Here is a 19,781-nt window from a genome sequence, read left to right as displayed (position 1 = left end):
CTGGAAAGCAGGTTAGTGGGGTGGGGAGGGAATGGAGATTTTGCAGTAACTTTCCCCTGGAGTGGGATGGAAATGGGGATTTTGCAGTATCCTTGCCATGCCCACCAAGCCATGGCCACCAAGCCAGGCCCACAGAACTGGTAGTAAAAATTTTTTTGAATCCCACCACTGATTCATCCATGGCAATTAGCCATCCTGGAGTTTGATTGAGATTAGCTTAATGAGTTGTGTAGCCTCAACCATTCTAGGTTTGTAGAAGGTGGCTTGAACAGGCCTGTGTGCTATTTCAGACGGCATCTAGAGCACAACTTGACTCACCTTCTTTTAATGAGTTCCTCTCTGCAGACTCGTCCTTCTTCTCAAAGATCTCCAGAGGCTGGTCCCCAGACTCCTTCCCTGAGCTAAAAGGCAGTCCTGGGTTTGAAGTATTGGAAGCATTCTGACAGGAGAGGGAATCAATCAGAGCATGACAGTTTTCTCTTGGGTTGGGCAAACCCGGGCTCCCTTGGGGAGGTGGCGCTGTCATTGGAGACCCAAGAGCAGAAGACTGGGAAGTAGGGTGAGCAGTTGGAGATTGAGAGACAAGCTGGAAAGAGGCAGACGGTGGATGAGGAGCTTTTTGCTCTGTTTCTGATATCTCTGGAGGGCTTCCGTAACAGGTTGCTAGGGAAGTGTCATGAGTTATGATCACTTGATCCTTGTTGGTCAGTTCTGGAGACGGATGAGACAGGCTGTGGCCAAAGTTGATCTGAAGCTGGGCCTTAGGCAAAGATTTGGGCCCAGGATCACCTACCGAAGGGAGAACTGGGGGGGTTCCAATGAACTTCTCCAAGCTGGTGGGAAGTGTTTGAAGCTTTGCAGTTTGCTTGGAGGCCAAAGAACCCACCGAAGTCACATTCGCCAGCTGGCCTGCCCCCATGGCAGAGAAAGGAGAATCCTTTCGCGGTAACGTTCTATTCTTTGGAAGAGGCGAGATGGAATTTGGGTCTTGGGAGCTCCACCTGTTGGTGGGGTCAATGTTCGAGGTGGAGCAAAGGGTAGGACCGGGCCCCTGGTCTTCTGCGATATGCAAGTCAAGGGAAGGCAAGGAGCTGTGATTCACGGTAGCCTTGGAGACCTGCCGGATCGGACGCTCTGCCTCGGCATGGAAGACATTCCCATGGGATGAGAACTTCTTCAGCAAAGGACTAGATAGCTGAGAGATCTCAATTCCAGGGGACTCGGATTGCCGAATGGGATTCGGAGGGCATCTTGTGGGTGTTGGACACTCCAAACTGGAAGAAGAACTGTGAAGACTCTCATCGCTTCCTGGCCCTAAAGATGAAGAGAATCCATTGGGATTCAGCCGAGTTTGAAAAGAGGACACCCTGATGAGGTTGGTTCCATTAGCCCGAGGCAAATGAATGGTACCTCGGTTGAAAGACAGGCTGTTCGTGATCCTGGTTTTGGGGATCGGACTGTGCGAAGGGCTGGAGATGTTGCTCAGGCCGATGGGAGATGGGTAGATGTTCTGCACGGGTCCTCTGGTTCTTTTCCCCTCTCCGTTTTCAGAGGGGCAGGGATTTACAGAAGATCTGGTTGAGCATGAAGGGACTTCTTCCACATCTTCCATCTCAAAGGACTTCTTCAAGGCTGCAGAAGAAAGTAAGAAAGGACACATAAACAGTCCATTAGGCCAACAGTGGTCAAATATTCTGCCTTCATTTGTACAGGTTCTTTTGAAATTGTAGGGCTGTAGAATATATCAATTCTCCAGCTTGGTCTCAGATCTATCAAGATTCCAGCAATCACCCTCATTAAATCATGATTCTCAAGCCAAACTTCAAAAAACTTTAAAGGATTTATTAGAGGTGACACACTGGCATTGACCAAGGAAAGGGAGTCAGGCAGGAATGTCCACTTTCACCTCTGCTCTTTATTATGACACTAGAAATTTTGTTGAGAAGAGTCAGACAGAATTTGTAAATAAAAGGGCAAAGAATCACACAAGAAGAATACAAGGCCCAAGCATTATGCAGATGACCTTGTGTTCTTCATAGAAGAACCAATAAAGTCAGGACCAAGATTAGTTAAAGAAATAGAGAGATATGGAAAAGTAGCAGGATTAACACAGTTGTTAAGTGAATCTGGCTTCTCCATTGACTTTGCTTGTCAGAAGGTCACAAAAGGGGATCCCATGACCTGGGAACATTGCAACAGTCATACATACATGCCAGTTGCCAAGCATCTAAATTTTGACCTTAGGGACACTCCAACCACCCTAAGTGTAAAAGAAACCCCAATCCTGTCACTTTTTTCAGTGCCACTGTAACTTTGAGCGGTCACTAAATGAATGAGTGTAAATTGAGCACTATTTATATGGTCTCACAACCCTTTCCACTGCTTAGATAGGACCTGTATTATTTTGGAAATAAATGATACATATAGAATAGAAATTTTTATTGGCCAAGTGTGATTGAACACACAAGGAATTTGTCTTGGTGCAAATGCTCCATATGTCCATGCAAAGCCATCTAAGTTTTGGAAAGACACTAAGCCAGAAACTATGACCTTTAAGTTCACCTTCTTTGTGAAGACAATGCTGAACCAGGCCTGATGAGTGAACCCTCTAAAGCAGGGGTCTCCAACCTTGACAACTTTAAGCCTGGAGGACTTCAACTCCCAGCTTTGCTGGCTGGGAAATTGAAGTCCGCCAGACTTACAGTTGCCTAGGTTGGAGACCCCTGCTCTAAACTGTGTATGTGTGTCCAGATTATTTTCTTTTTTCATTTGTGAGACATATTTTCACCAAGGCTTCTGATTTCTTCGTGGCCACAGAATATCCATGAAAGGATGAAAAAGAGCCTGGAGCCACAGATTGCATTAAACTCGCTTTGCTTAAGCCAGAGACCCACAAGATAACATTAAGTGCAAACATGTAAATCAGAACCCTTTAAGGAATTGATTGTATTAAGTCTCTTCCCTTTTGGGAACACAGTTAATTTAGTTTAAAAAAAATCAGAGGGAGGAGTGGTTAACATCTTAGCCTTTGCTTCTCCCTGTTTGATTAAATGGAAGGGGCAGCAGGTCAAATAATTGAATTTAGAGGACTTTGTTTGAAGGAGTAAAGCTGGAGGAATAGATAATAAGAAAGGATTTGGCCACTTCCTGACCTCACTTTGTGAATAAACCTGATAATTTATTAGGAACAATGCATTGTTGTTTACAGACAGATGGGATTATCATTCCTTTGCATCACACCTTCTGTTCTTTCTTTCTTGCTGTTTGGCCAGCACTCTGAGAACCTCTTTCCAACTGCCCATTGGTGATGTCTTGGTGGACATCACCAATAGGTACTTTCTTAGAAAGGAATTCAAGTTTGAATATGTGGTAGACAAGATCCATCTTCTACCTTACTCCCCTTCTGCCCACTTCCGGCTCATGCAGTGTGGAATTACAATAACAACTCATGTGCTGCCATTTTATAGTTTAGTTTAGCTTACTTTATTGTCATTGCACCTCCTATAACGAAATCAAACACCATCTTCAGTGCACATCATGTCCTTGAAAATAAACACAAACACACATCCTTCACACGCCACACATTGAATTGAAAACCCGCAACACTGCACCAACACTGCACTATACAGTAGAATTCAACAGAGCTCCTGCCCTGGGATAGAAGCTGTTTTTCAGCCTATTTGTCCTTGTTTTTATTATCCCGTACTGTCTGCCAGATGGTAATAGTTAAAAAAAAAGGGGTTCCCAGGATGAGATGGATCTTTGAGAATGTTTTGAACTTTCTTAAGGCAGCGGGAGCTATATTCTTCCAAAGTGGGAAGAGGGCAACCCATGATCCTCTGGGCAATGGCGTTAACCCTCTGGAGCGCTGTCCTATCTGCCACTGTGCAATTGGCAAACCATACACAGGTGTAGTAAGTTAAGATACTCTCTATGGTGCAGCGGTAGAAGGTCACCAGCATTTTTTCATTCAGTTGTTGTTTTCTGAGAAGCCTCAGGTAGTATAATCTCTGCTGGGCCCTTTTGACCAAGGGCTGCAATGTGAGCACCCCAGGTCAGGTCCTCTTTTAGGGTAACACCCAGAAACTTAAAACTGGCCACTTGCTCCACTCAGTCTCCATTGATAAGCAAGGGCTGGATGTCTGATCTGTTCCTTCTATAGTCCTCTATAAGCTCCTTGGTCTTATTGGTGTTGAGGATCAAGTTGTTGTCTCCACACCACGAAAGCAACTGGCCCACCTCATCTTGGTAGGCAGACTCATCCCCCCGCGCCCCGGAGATGAGTCCCACCACTTTTTAGTTCTTTTTAGCACGGATATTAACCAGTCTGCAAGAAAACAACCAAGCATAGAGAGCACCCAGGATCCCACAGTTCAACTCTGAGCTACCAATATTGTCTTCTGTTGGCACTTGTGCATCAACAGAAGGCAAACTGCATCCCCCTTTAGCATTGATCAAGTTGCCTAGTTAGGCAATGAAACGCCTACAGGAAAAATAACCCAGTTCAGAGAGTACAAAAGACCCCAAAGTTCAATCCTGAGTTACAAATATTCTATTCAATCAATCTTTAACTAAGTTGGGAAGTTACTTGCCTCCAATTATAGCTGGGACACAAAACCTTTGACTGTTTCGTTGCACAGAACTTGAAAACTGAACTCTGTTTTCTGGTAACCTAGTTACTGGTAACCAGAAACAGGGACCATTTTCGGTTCGTCTGAGTGCAAAGAGGTGACCATGAGCTACTTTTGAGTTGTGAGAGAAACGCTAGGGGCCATAGGCCCCCAAAGCAGTGGATAGGACCAGGATGAAAGCTAAATAAAACCGAGAAGGGATATGGTTATTTTCCAATCATGCATTTAATCATCTTCTCTTTGTGTCAAATGAGAATTGACAGTTTAGCAGGAAGATCTCTAGGGTCAGCCCATGGCTTTTAGGAGACCCTGTTCAGAATACAGAATAATAGAGTTGGAAGGGACCTTGGAGGTCTCCTAGTCCAACTCCCGCGTATACCCATCTCAACCGAACCATTTTGCTCAAGTACTGTGCTGTGATAAATGTTATTTTCAGATTCTGGCCATACATAAGGCAAGTTGTTTTGACACGGGGATGCCAATGGGTCATTTGTTTGGTATAGAGACCGAGGTACACCTGTCTCCCACCCTCTTATACAGGCAACCATCAAATAGGATGTGAGCCAGGTCTTCTACTTCTGCCGCTCCACAAATACAGAGACATCCATTGTAGGGTATAGAGTGGAATCTCCCACATCTGACCATTGTGTCAAGCTGTTCAAGTCTCACTCGCATAAATATCTCCCTAAGATGTTTCAGCAGTTGTAACTTTAAATAGCTGTCTGTTGGAAAAAGTACATCTTTGATTACTCCACTAAAGAACTGTGTTTAGGCCACAGAAATTCTGGTTAACCAAGGAATGAAACAGTCTTGCATGAGGTTGCCCAGGTCCTCAGGGTATAGTGTCACATTCTTCTTTGTCACCTAACTGACTTGTTTTGAATGCTCTTGGGGGGTAGTGGCATTTGCTGCAAGCAATCCCTTTGCTCTCCTCCTTCTCCTCCTCCTCCTCCTCCTCCTCCAGATAATTGGTCTGTTTGAAATGTGAGCAAGCTTTCATCAATACCTCCAGGTTATCCACTCACTTCTGCAACTGTAGCGCTATCCCTGATTAAATTAATTCAGAACAGCCCGTATTCACTTTTTTTTTAAATCTCACGTGTGTGTTGGCTGTATGGGCTGCCATTTAAAAAAAAAAACCTACAAGAACTAAAGGGGAAAAAAAAAAGAGGTGTCCAAAACTTCTGGAGAACATCAGGCTATTTTATACTCCTGGTTTGCATTATTTCATGTCCTTATATGGGAAACCCTGCAAAATCTAGAGCAAAGTTCAGCCAAAGCAGAATAGGAGTCCGGTGTTTTGTAAACTAGAAATAAGAATACGAATCTATCTGAAATATTAGCATTTTCCCGCTTGGCCCCTTCCACCAGCTGGAGAAGAAACAAAGGGGGCAACCCTTGAAATTTAGCTCTCCTGTCTCCAATCGTCTTGTTTGTTTAGGAGATGCAATCTTATCTCCCTTGTCTCCAGCAGGCAACAAGATTCCCACCTCATTTCCCCATCAAAGACTCCCCTAACCACCTCACTAAAGGAGAGCATCATCGGGTTTCACAGGTAGCACTGAGCGAGGGTTGGGAGGGCCCATGGCTTTGAAAAAGCATCTCTATACACCATCTGGCCCTGGGTGACAAACCTTTGGCTGAAATAGGCAATCTGTACATTGAGCTCCTTCCCTTGGTGCCCACGGAACTCTCTGCTTCATGCACCTGAAGGCAGGACAAGAAGCAATGGATGGAAACGAAGGAAGCAGAGAAGCACCCTAGAACTAAGGAGAAATTTCCTGACAGTGAGAACAAATAACCAGTGGCTTCTGCCCTCCAGAAGTTGTAAGTAAGGGATCCAACACTGGAAGTTTTTTTAAAAAGATGTTGGTTAACCATTTGTCTGAAATGGTGTAAGGCTTCCTGCCTGAGCAGGAGGTTGGACCTACAAGATCCCTCCCAAATCTGTTATTCTGCTCTGTTCTGTTCTGTTCTGTTCTATTCTATTTCTATTCCATCTTCTATCCTATCCTATCACATCAAATCTTCTCATCTCTTCCCTTCCCTTCCTTCCCTTCCTTCCTTCTCTTCTTCTCTTCTCTTCTCTTCTCTTCTCTTCTCTCTCTTCTCTTCTCTTCTCTTCTCTTCTCTTCCCTTCCATTTCTATGCTATGCTATGCTATGCCATGCCATGCCATGCCATGCCATGCCATGCCATGCCATTCCAATTCCAATTCTATTCTATTCTATTCCATTCCATTCTGTATTCCTACTCCACTCTACTCTATTGATTCCTATTTCTATTTCTATTCCATTCCATTCTATTCTATATTCCTACTCTACTCTATACTCTATATTCATTCCTATTCCTATTTCTATTCCATTCCATTCCATTCTATTCTATATTCCTACTCTACTCTATACTCTATATTCATTCCTATTCCTATTTCTATTCCATTCCATTCTAAAGAGTTGGCCTTGAGTCTTAAGCATGGCGGCAGCTCAACAGCTAGAAGCAAGCTGAGAAAAGCCAGCTTCAGTTCATTTATTTGCTTGACCCCTGCCCTCCAGCTGTTTTCTCCAGCACCTGCTTGATCTCGAGTGTCCATCATAAAGGAGAACCTTTCCCCACCTCCCTGGGCGTGAGAAGGAGACCTTTGCCCCTGCTGCCCTTCAATCCCTCTCCACCAACACCTCCAGCTCTGACCCCTGAACCAAATGGAGAACATGACAGCAAGCACTCCGTCACTGTCAGTGGGGAATCAAAAGGCTGGCTGGAGGGACTCCAAACATCCGTGCAGCTGGAAGGCTCCTTGTGCAAAAACTGACCCAAATGACCAACAATTGACCGAGAAGTGAGAACCAAAGATAGGAATCTGATACTAGCGTCCATCTCTAAACATTGGACTTTTAGTCCTGCGCTGATTGCTTATTAGTAACCTTTGACCATCACTAAGTGTTGTATCTTATGATTCTTGATGAATGTATTTTATTTTTTCTCTATGTACACTGAGAGCATGTGCATTGAAGACAAATTCCTTGTGTGTCCAATCACACTTGGCCAATAAAGAATTCTATTCTATTCTATTCTATTCTATTCTATTCTATTCTATTCTATTCTATTCTATTCTATTCTATTCTATTCTATTCCCTACTCTACTCTACTCTACTCTACTCTACTCTACTCTACTCCACTCCACTCCACTCCACTCCACTCCATTCCATTTCATTCCATTCTATTCCTCTACTGTACTCTAATCCTATTCCATTCCATTCTATTCATTTCTATTCCTCTACTGTACTTTAATCCTATTCTATTCTGTTCTGTTCCATTCCATTCCATTCCATTCCTTTAATGTACTCTAATCTTATTCTATTCCATTCCATTCCATTCTATTTCTTTACTGTGCTCTAATCCTATTCCATTCCATTCTATTGCATTCTATTATATTCTATTCCACTCCACTCTATTCTATTCCATTCCATTTTATTCTATGGAGATTCTCAGTCATCCAGGCCAGGGTTATCCCAAAGGTGATTCCCCCCCCTCCAAAAAAAAAAAAGGATAGGAATACTCTTTATTGGCCAAGTGTGACTGGATAAGAAATTTGTCTTGGGTGCATAAGCTGCTCACAGGGTACATACAAACTACAAAGTGGTAAGTCATAGATCATAAATCATAAGATGCAAACAACAAGTGACAAATGATAAGATTAAGATATCAATAGGAGGAGATAGTAGGAAAGATGAGAAGATGAGAAAGAAAAGAAGGTAACTGGACCTTGTTGGTTCAATGAACAGAAGAAGCTTCTTGGATGAGAAGCAAAATGTTGTTAAGGGAAAAAAAAACCCAAGGAAGTCCAGTTGCCTTTTGAAAAAAGCACCTTTGAAAGTCCAAACGGCTAGTAGTTAAAGCACCGGGCTAGAAACAGGGACATCTTGAGTTCCAGTCCTGCCTAGGCACAAAACCAGCCAAGAGATTTGGCTTTATTCCCTCTCTCTTATCCTTTGGAAGAAGAAGACTGTTAGGAATATGAGTCACCTAACAGCTATTTGGGTTAGAAATATATAAACCAGGATAAACATTTTAAAACTGTATCTTTAAGAAAATGCAAAACTGTAATTAGGTGTGGTTTCTCAAACGGCCATAAGATGGAGCCAGAAACCTGGTTTGTCTTAGTCTGAGTCTCAGAAGAGAGTGTGAGTGTGTCTCTGTTTCCTTCTGTTGGAAAGTGTTGCCATTCCTCCATTTTTCCTAATTGACTGATATTCCTGGATTTAATGTAAGTCTGTTACTGAATTGTTTTTTGACACTGGACTTTGTTATTGAATTATCCCTGGATTGAAAACGGACTGATTTAACCTGTGAATGACTTTGGACTGCCTATTTTGAACTTTGCTTAAACCTTTATTGAAAGTAAAACCCTACATTTACTGTACAGTGTATCTGTGTGCTGCATGTGTATTATTCAAACACTACTCTCAAAATACGTCTCCCTGTATGCGCTCATTCTCCTAACGGGGAATTACCTCAACAAAGACAAGGGCCGACTGTCTCTAAAAAAAATCTTTCCAAGAAAACTGCAGGGATTATTTGAAGGCACACAAACACAATCCAGGTTTGTGTATGCAATAAGAGCCGATGACAAAGGCAGAATGGTTGACATGGGATTTGGGTTGCCAGAATGCTCCCTGGTTTCCATCAGTAAGAAATTATGTGGGTCTATCATTCATTACAATCCTGATCATCAACCACAAGGGACGCGGTGGCTCAGTGGCTAAGACGCTGAGCTTGGCGATCAGAAAGGTCAGCTGTTCGGTCGTTCGAATCCAGAGCACCACGTCATGGAGTGAGCTCCCGTTCCTTATCCCAGCTTCTGCCAACCTATTAGCTCGAAAGCATGTAAAAAAATGCAAGTAGAAAAATAGGAACCACTTTGGTGGGAAGGGAACAGCGTTCTGTGCACCTTCGGCATTTAGTCCTGCCGGCCACATGACCACGGAGATGTCTTTGGACAGCGCTGGCTCTTTGGTTTTGTAACAGAGATGAGTACCGGCCCCTAGAGCTGGAAACGACTAGCACGTATGTGCGAGGGGAATTTTTATCTTCATCATTCATTACAATCCTGGTCATCAATCACATTTCCATCCCACTTGGGATATTATGCCAGCAGCACATAAGGGTGAGTGGATTGGAAGAAATCTTGTTTTCAGTCTCCAGTCTAGCAGGCTTCAGCCCATCCCTCCACCCACTTAATAAATGTCTATTCATAATTTCTAGGGGAACAGCTGGCAGCTATGAGCCCAGCCTGCCCCCCACATCTGTGGGGGAAGGAGACGAGGAGGAGGAAAGCTCACACGGAAGTTTTTCTGCTCCCAATGCCTCTGTCATAGAAACATCCAGAAGCATTCCTCATTGGAGGAAGTGCAGGGTCCCAATGCGAAAAGTACCACCAACCAACCAACTCGGATTTCAGAACATAGAACAATAGAGTTGGAAGGGACCCTGGAGGTCTTCTAGTCCAACACCCTGCCTAGTCAGGAATCCCTACACCACTTCAGACAAATGGTTATCCAACATCTTTTTAAAAACTTCCAGGGTTGGAGCATCCACAACTTCTGGAGGCACGTAGTTCCACTGGTTAATTTTTCTCACTGTCAGGAAATTTCTTCTTAGTTCTAGGTTGGATCTTTCTTCGATAGGTTTCCATGTGTTACTTGTTGTCATGTTCTCACATGCTTTGGAGACTAGATCCACCCCTTCGTCTCTGTGACAATCCCTCAAACATTGGAAGACTGCGATCATGTCACCTCTTTTCCGTCTCTTTGTTAGATCAGACATTCTCAGTTCCCGCAACCATTCATTGTTCAATTTAGCTTCCAAACCCCTTATCACTTTGTTGCTCTTCTCTGCACTCTTTCTAGTGTCTCAACATCTTTTTTTTGTTTTGTACCGTGTAACTATAGACAATTGTAAAATCAAAGGAACATGCAATTTCATGACTAAGACGGCTTTTCTAGGTTGACTGAAGGGCCAGTTTTTCTTAGGAGCTAAGGAAGATACCGACATTCTGACAGCCCATCTGGGCTAAGATCAATAAAGGCACCATTTATCCTCTCAAAAAAAGGACTGTTTTCATCTTGCCTAGATTCTCCCAAGATCAAATTAAAATCCCATCTCTTCCCAAATGGAGACCTGTCTCACAGTCTCTCTTACTTCCTCCAAGTAAGGTTCTTCCAAAGGTGCTTTTTTTTTTTCCTTCAAGAGGCAACTGGCATTTCTGGTTTTTCTTTAAAGATGTTCTGCTTCTCATCCAAGAAGCTTCTTCAGCTCTGACAGGATGATGGGGAAATGGAAGGATTTCTACTCCTTGCAGACAGCTGGTCATTTGCATCTTTTTAGAGTGTTGTCAAGGCCACTTGGAGGTTTGTCTGTGTCTTCAGGATCACCTGAGTAGTACAAATGGGTGTGGAAGGACCATTTATCTGAGGACACAGATAAACCTCCAAGTGGCCTCAACGACTCTCTAGAGTCTAAAAGAATGCAAATGACCGGCCGTCTGCAAGGAATGTAAATCCTTCCATTATCCACCATCCAGTCAGAGCTGAAGAAGCTTCTTGGATGAGAAGTGAAACATCTTCAAGGAAAAACAAAGAAAGTCCAGTTACCTCTTGAAAAAAGCACCTTTGGGACAACCGTGACCTGGATGACTGAGAATCTCCATAGACAAGTTAGGTTCTTGTGCTAAAAATTTCTAGGTCAAACATGTTCCTGATCCTTCAAGCAGTGGTGGGATTCAGCCAGTTCACACCAGTTCACAAAAACCAGTTGTTAACTTTCTGAGCAGTTTGGTGAACTGGTTGTTGGAAGAGTGTCAGTTTTGAAATTCAGCTGCCACATGTTTTTTTTTCGAGAGTTAGAGGAGTTGAAAAGTTCAAGGTTCTTCTGTATGTCGTATTAAGAATTTCCAGTTGCAGTTAATTGGCTCTCGTGATTTATGAAGTGTAGAAGTGGGAGGAGAGAAGGGAGGAGAGAAGGTTCTGTGTAACTCAGGAAAAAACTTTCACTTGGAAAATTGCTTTTGACATGCCAGATCTAGTTCTAATAAATCAATTGAAGAGATAACATCTCGGAGTGATTGATATCATGGATACTTTCTGGATGCCTTACATAGAAATCATTAGGGCAGAGAACCGGTTGTTAAATGATTTGAATCCCACCACTGCCTTCAAGTCCTGCAGATGTTTGAAGAAGGCCTTCTCATCCACACCAGTGGCCAACAAGATCTGTCTCAGAGGTAGGAGGTCTTGATCACGGTTGAGCCCCCCAAGGGTTTCTAGGCATTGTGGAGTTCCTCCCTCCCTCCTCACCCCACTTCTTCTCATGAGTTCCGACTCCAAACTTTCCTTAATTACAAACTGTGAAATGTGGGAAGAGAGACAGGGCTACAGCAACAGCTGGTAACTGGAACCCTTCAGCAAAAAAAAAACCAACACACAACGAAACTGTTTCTCCTTTCTCTCTCCCTCTCGCTGCGGGAGACACACGCTAGTGATTGCAGCCTGTCTGTGTTCCAACTTGGAGCAGTCTCTCCACAGAGGTTCCCTGAAGGAGCTTTTAGAGTAAAACTCTATCCTTCTGTCATGGTGGGGTGGCCTGAATTATCTCAATTTCAGCTTTGTGTGGGAACAAAGCAGCTGCTCTGAAGTGAGGCCAATTGCCGAAGAACGCTGGTTTTTTTTGCCCTCTCTCTCCCTGCTTCTTGCAAAATCTTGGAGCTTCTCAATATACAGGGTAGAATAGAATAGAACTGGATGGGACCTTGGAGGTCCTCTAGTCCAATCCCCTGCTCAAGCAGGAGACCATTTCAGACAGGGGGTTGCCCAACCTCTTCCTAAAAGCCTCCAGTGATGAAGCAACCACAACTTCTGGAGGCAAGTTGTTCCAGTGGTTAATTGTTCTAGCTGTCAGGAAATTTCTCCTTCGTTCTAGCTTGCTTCTCTCCTTGATTAGTTTCTACCCGTTGCTTCTTGTCCTGACTTTCAGGTGCTTTGGAGAATAGCTTGACTCCCTCTTCTTTGGGGCAGCCCCTGAGATATTGGAAGACTGCTATCATGTCCCCCTTTGTCCTTCTTTTCTCTAAACCCGATTCCTGCAGCCATTCTTCATATGTTTTAGTCTCCAGGCCTTTGATAACCTTAGTTGCTCTTCTCTGCGCTTTTTCCTAAGCCTCAATATCTTTTTTATAATATGGCCAAAACTAGATGAAGTGTGGTTTTACTAAGGTTTCATCTGAAATCTCTGCTACATCAAGACTAAATCATTCCGCTGATTAATTATTTTCACTGTTAGGAAATTTCTTAGTTCTAAGTTGCTTCTCTCTTTGATCAGTTTCCAACCATTATTTCTTGTCCTGTCCTCTGGTGCCTTGAAGAATAGATTGACCCTCTCTTCTTTGTAGCAGCCCCTCAAATACTGTAATACTGTCATCCTGTCACCCCTAATTCTTCTTTTCTTTAGACCAAATCCAAACCCAAATCCTGCAACCGTTCTTCATATATTTTAGTCTCCAGGCCTTTGATCATCTTAGTTGCCCTTCTCTGCACTTTTTCCTCAGATCATAGTCAAGCATAGTCAGGACATAATGTGAAATCCTACAGTTGGGTCCACTAACCATTTACACTCAGTTTGCTTTTGGCTTAACACAAGGCATTAACCAGTCCATTATGGCAACAGAAATCATGGTTGCATGATTTCTTAGCATGTTATGTAAACCAGGACCATGACTTTTCCCCCAAACTTTGGCTAAAACAAGCCACTGCTTAGCAGCATATGTGAATCTAAGGTCAACCGTGATTCCAGGCAGTTTGTCTAGAAATAATTAAAAAAACTTTTCATAGGGAATCTGTTATAGAAATCCAGTTTTGCTCTGTTTGGTTGAACAACGTAAAGTTGAAGGTAACATTTTATGCTTTGAAATGTGGGTGTGTTTGGGGAAAATGGAAAGCCAGAGAGGCCTTATCTGTGTATGTAAAATAATTTTATGGAAGTTTCACACCACTTACGTTAGCTTGAATTCCAACTTTAAAAGTACCTCTTCAAAGGACTCTTACCATACCCCAGCCCTTATATAAACATGTTAAAGTATATAGAGGGAAGGTATATCTTATGTACTCAGTATTTTTTTTTCTCCTTATATACATTCACCCTTGCAAATATACTGCCGTATATTCTGAATTTTTAGCTTAACTTTCCTGGTTGGTTCATCAATTTCTACTGGTGAAGCAAGGAAATCTATAGAATTATTTTCTAAACTTTATCAACTTTAAGATGTATAGACTTCAATTCCCGGCATTCCCCCGGCCGGTTGGAAGGGAGCTTAGAGATCTTCTAGTCCAACCCATTGCTGAAGCAGGAGACCCTATACTATTCCAGGCAAATGCTTGTCCAATCTTTTCTTGAAAACCTCCAGTGATGGAACACCACAATTTCTGGAGGCAAGCCATTCCACTGATTAATTATTTTCACTCTCAGGAAATTTCTCAACTCAAATCATGTTGTTGATAGTCTAATAATGAGTAGATTGATCTGGCCTGCTAATTGTTTACAAACTTCAAATTCTGGAGTACACCACAAATCATTCCGCTGCAATCTTTCTTGGTCTCAAATTAAAGAATATATATATATATATTCTTTATTATATTATACTATATTATATTATACATAATATATATGGTCATAAGCAGGTTATATTTTTCTCCCAGTTCTAAATGAGCTCATACATGCATGCCTTTAAAGTTTAAACCATCATCCGATCACTTTGGCTTAGTGCATTGTTTGCTTTACAAACCAAGATTGATAGCTTACTGGGTTGTGTGAAGCTAGCCACTGTGGTGCATATACTCTAATTTGTGGGTGAACATAGAGAAAGATAATCCCATGGTTTGGGTCATTTTTGAGGGGTCCTTGGTGCTCTCTGAGCTTGGTTGTTTTCTTGCAGACGTTTCATTACCAAACTAGGTAACACCATCAGTGCTACTAAGGGAATAGATTTTGCTCTCCGTTTACATTCTTAGTAGCTTGCCCTGTCAGTGTTGGTGGCAGTGATCTTGGAGATTCTTTGGTTGGGCTGTTTACTGTTAGCCTGTCTGACAGTTCCTTGACTGAGCATGTCATTTTTGTTTTGCTTTTTTCTTAGATTTACTAAGGCTAACCAGCTCCAAAATAAGCATTGTTGGGATGCTAAGCAGAGGAATAGGTTGAAAGACAAAAGAGTCATTTTTCATTTGGTTTGCAAGGGGAGGTGTGTTTGTTTGTTTTTTCAACCAAGAAGCTTCTCAGATGAACTGCGCTACCATCTTCTCAAATGTCCTACCTCAAAACACTGGCAATTGGCTCTGCGGGCTCACAGCTGGCCCCTTCTCACTTAGCACCAGCAAACTGTGACTTATCCTCACCCCGGTTTTGCAGATAGATTCTGTCCTTAACCATCCAGCTTGCCCTGTGGCCTTCAGCTTGGATTCAATCCAGAAACGTAAATGAGCAGAATACATTTGCAACTGGAAGAACTTCCTATTCTTCTCACTTCATATTGTGTTGGTTCTCAGCATATCTCAGGCCGAAAGACTGAAAAACACTGTCAGGATTGGAGGCAAGGCTCATGGGTCCTTTAGAGCAGGGGTTGCCAACCTTTTGGACCTCAGGGACCACCAAACTCATGATTTTAAATCCCGCCGGACCAGAGACCCTGGGAAAATCCCCAAAAAGGTCTGCAAGAAAATTCCCCACCCCGTTTTCCTACCAATCGATCATTGTTTATTTGGGGTCGCAGGAAACTGTCTCCAGCTCCGTTCTCAGGGTGAGAGAGAGAGAGAGAGAGAGAGAGAGAGACTTTTGGCTTCATGCAAGGAAAGCAGCAGAAGCAGCAGAAGTCTTTCTTTCTCTCCCCCAAACTCTGCCAGAATGGTGCAGCCTCTTGGAGCAGGATGTCTTGCAGGGTCCCAAAGACTCATTTCTGGTGGAGTTTGGGGGCGAGAAAGAAAGACTTTTGCTGCTTTCCTTGCGTGCACCCAAAAGCAGGAGAAGAAAGAAGCGGAAAGAAGCAGCCCAGTGGCCAGGCAAAGCACGTGGGGCACATGGGGCAAGTCCACCCCTCCGCCCTTTCCCCCCTCCCCTCACTACCTTGTGTTGTTCGCAATGCAAGCGACGCAAGCCTTGTGTTCCCGTGGGCCATGTGGGTAGCGCAGCCTTGTGTTCCTATGCAGCCTGGATTAAGTGCTTTGGGGGTGACATTTTCCTCCGGACCACCAACATTTTCTCCCACTGGTTGGTGACCTCTGCTTTAAAGGTGAGCTCAGATAGATCCCTGGAAAGCCTCAGAGAAAACTCCTTTCCCAAACCCAGTTCAGTGTGGGACTGTTTTGAATTAGATCCATGCCACATTTAATTTCACAACCCTCGTGCGTTCTACATCTTCAAATATTTAAAGTTCTGCAAGCGAGCAAGTCAAATTCTGTAAAGGAGAAAGCAACAAGCTTTGCGTTCCAGTTAAATTATTCAAACGACTTACAAACAGTTCCTTTAGCCACTGGTCGAAGTTATAACAGCACTAGAAAAAAGTAATTTGTGGCCATTTTCTCACACTTATAACCACTGCACGATCACGTGATCAGATTTCGGATACTTGGCAACTGACTCACATTTTATGACAGTTGCAGTGTCCTGGAGTCATCCTGGACATAAACTGTTTCAACTTCTATCCTCAAAATGACGCTATAGAGCCCTGCACACCAGAACAACTAGACACAAGGACAGTTTTTTCCCAAATGCCATCACTCTGCTAAACAAATAATTCCCTCAACACTGTTCAACTATTACAAAGTCTGCACTACTATTACTGTTAATCTTCTCATCACTCTTTATCACCCATCCCCTCCCACTTGTGACGGTATGACTGTAACTTTGTCGCTTGTATCCTTACGATTTATATTGACTGTTTCCTAGTATGATTTGATTGTTGATTGTACCCTATGACTATCATTAAGTGTTGTACCTGATGATTCTTGACTCTTGACGAATGTATCTTTTCTTTTATGGACACTGAGAGCTTCTGCACCAAAGACAAATTCTTTGTGTGTCCAATCACACTTGGCCAATAAAGAATTCTATCCTATCCTATCCTATCCTATCCTATCCTATCCTATCCTACCCTACCCTATATTCTATTCTATTCTATTCTATTCTATTCTATTCTATTCTATTCTATTCTATTCCATTTTCTATTCTATTCTATTCTATTTTCTATTCTATTCTATTCTATTCTATTCTATTTTCTATTCTATTCTATTCTATTCTATTCTATTCTATTCTATTCTATTCCATTTTCTATTCTATTCTATTCTATTTTCTATTCTATTCTATTCTATTCTATTCTATTCTATTTTCTATTCTATTCTATTCTATTCTATTCTATTCTATTTTCTATTCTATTCTATTCTATTCTATTCTATTTTCTATTCTATTCTATTCTATTCTATTCTATTCTACTCTACACTACTCTATTCTGACAAGTAAAGTCAATGGGGAAACTAAATTCACGTAACAATTAGTGTGACTAATTTAAGATTCACTTAACAAAAGTGGCGAGAAAAGTCATAGAGTGGGACAAAACTCCCTTAACAAATTTCTCACTTAGCAACATACATTATGGGCTCAATTGTGGTGGTATGTTGAGGACTGCCTGTACACTTTGAGGATTCCATTTTGATCTTTTGAAATAGATTTTGAGGTCTATTGATGACTCTCCCCTCTAGAAATCTAATCTAACCAACTCTCGGGCTGGAGATTAGTCCATGTTCTCCTCTTGGGATGCAGTTTTGCAACTTTACAGTCTAGAAATCTTGTTAGGAAAAAAAATCCCCCCCCCCCAATAACTGAGGCATACAGCATTATAAATCTTTACTCTCTTCAACGGGTCAGATTTAGAAGAGAAACACTGCCTCCCGAATAAGAAGGGGTTAAAAAAAAACCTTATAAAGCACTTTCAAAGAAAATAAAACTCATTTCTAATGTGGGAAGATAGGTGAGTAGGGAGGAAGAAGAGTGAAAAAATTGGAAATGGATAGAATCCGTAAGAGAGGCGAGAGGAGGTCATGCAATTCACAAATAGATGTACGGAGAAGCAAGAATGTTTCATATGGATAGAAAGAAAAAGAAAAAGAAAAAGGAAGGAAGGAAAAAAGAAAGAAAGAAAAAAGAAAGGAAAAAAGGAAAGAAAGAAAGAAAGAAAGAAAGAAGGAAGGAAGGAAGGAAAGAAGGAAGGAAGGAAGGAAGGAAGGAAGGAAGGAAGGAAGGAAGGAAGAAAGAAAGAAAAGAAAGAAAGAAAGAAAGAAAGAAAGAAAGAAAGAAAGAAAGAAAGAAAGAAATAGTGTGACTGATATGGTATATATGTAAATATGTTAAACTGGTGCTTCTTAAACTTTTTTCTCTCAGGACTGTTTCTCACTTTTAAAAATTATGGAGGAACCCAAAGAGCTTTATCAATATTTACCACATTAAAAATAAAATTACACATATCCGCTGCTGCTACTGCTTCTCATGATTATTTAATGGGATCTTAAAACGGAATGGTTTTTCAATTTCCCAATGTTGGCTGGTAAATAATTGTGATTTTGCAAACACTGAGACTGTCTCGGGAGAACTCCAGGAATTCTAGAACCACACATTAAGAAATATTAAGAGTAAACAATGGTCAATAGTTAATGCCAGCTTGCAACACGTGGGTTGTTAAAATGCAGCTTTATAGAGCTTTGTATTTAGGTATATATTTTATATACATACTAGATCGATACCCATGCTTCGCTATGAAACTGTGTGGTCGGGCTTAATTTTTGAGGAGGAAAATAGGGGGAAAATTCTGCCTCTGCCTACCAGCATCCATCGGTATTCATCCGGCTTGTCAGTGTGTGGGAGAGTTGAGGGCTGTTTGGAAACTGAAACAGTATTGGCTATGTGAGCAAGCAGGAGACAGCAAGGAGCCTGGACGTGGCTTAGCTCAACTGTTCTGTTCTAAAGCTGCTTGGTGCTGTGAAACTGAAACTGAAACTCCTCTGCTTATGTTTTGCCTTTGGAAGAGATTTCTTTTCAGGTGGGGAGGGGGAGTAGAACTCCTTAGCATCAGAGCGTGTTAATAATAATATAGGAAATATTAATGCTCTGATGGTCATTTCAAAAAATCCTTTCTTAGCGAACACCTAGAAGCCAAGAGGAATATACGCGCCAAGTTTCAAGTTTGTGAGCTTTACGGTTCCGGAGATTTTGTAATGATGCATGAGTGGCATTTCGCTTTTTATATAGAGAGATTTAATGTTTCCTTCAGAAGGTGACAACATTAACAGTTTCTTTACTCCGTCAAACATGAGCAGGTTTCTACCTTTGTAGCCTCTACCTAGGAGAACTAAAGACTAAAGAGAACTAAAGGGTGGCACTGAACAAATGAGCTGTTCTCCAGATTTTTCCGAAAATATGTGGTTGGGTTCCTCTTGCCCCACCTCCTCCCAGGAGTGGGACCTGACCTTCTTTGCACTAATTTAGCTTTTCTTGAACCAAATAAACGATTGTTTTTATGAAGACACTGGGTGGCTTAAAAAGTGATGGACATTTTAACCCTTCCTTTGACAACATACTTTAAAAAAAAAAATCTCAAAACTCAGCCTTCAAAACTCAGAAGGTACAAGGAAAAGGTGAGCGGCAACGATCTTTGGAAAAAGCAGTAACCCTTTTCCCCAGGTGCCTAGTTCCTCCTCCAGCCACTTACCTTCGAAGTCTGAAAGGATCCCATCCAGATGTTCTTTCACTGACAATTGAGACATCCTCCTTTCCGAGGAGTTTGCTAATTCACGCTTGCTGAGATCCAGTCCAGCTGCCTTTTTTCCCCCCCAGAGATCCTGCAGAAAACAACAAGGGCAACAGAGAGATTTAGACTCCCAAGTTTGCAAAGTCCATAACTTTTGTTTCTACGTGAGTCAGGGAGCTTTGGCATCGGGTGAGGGTGGCGTTGGGGTTAGATTTCTGCCCCGTCCCTCTGGCACTCACCTTCCAAGGCTGCCCGCCTGGCTACAGAAGCAGCAAAAAACTGAAGTCGCCTTCCCTTCTGTCCCCGCTCTTTCC

At 42.3% G+C, this 19,781-nt stretch overlaps 1 protein-coding gene across 1 annotated transcript in view; it reads right to left on the bottom strand.

Moving 5' to 3' along the window:
* Positions 1–19,552, bottom strand: part of SEPTIN12 (septin 12) — an 82,378-nt gene extending 62,826 nt beyond the window's left edge. The window contains exons 1-2 of the mRNA XM_087973190.1: positions 19,429–19,552; positions 319–1,632 (exon numbers count right to left, since the gene is read on the bottom strand). Of these exons, the coding sequence (XP_087829316.1) occupies positions 319–1,632; positions 19,429–19,483 (1,369 nt within the window). The 5' untranslated portion in view covers positions 19,484–19,552. The remainder of the gene's footprint in view (positions 1–318; positions 1,633–19,428) is intronic.
* Between the last annotated feature and the right edge of the window lie 229 nt (positions 19,553–19,781).

The sequence above is a fragment of the Notechis scutatus genome, chromosome 12 (genome assembly GCF_049901735.1).
Source record: "Notechis scutatus isolate UNSWTSFEM ecotype Mainland chromosome 12, rNotScu1.2, whole genome shotgun sequence".
NCBI lineage: Eukaryota > Metazoa > Chordata > Lepidosauria > Squamata > Elapidae > Notechis > Notechis scutatus.
Note: the sequence above shows the minus strand (reverse complement) of the source record. Positions and strands in the feature narration are given on the sequence as shown.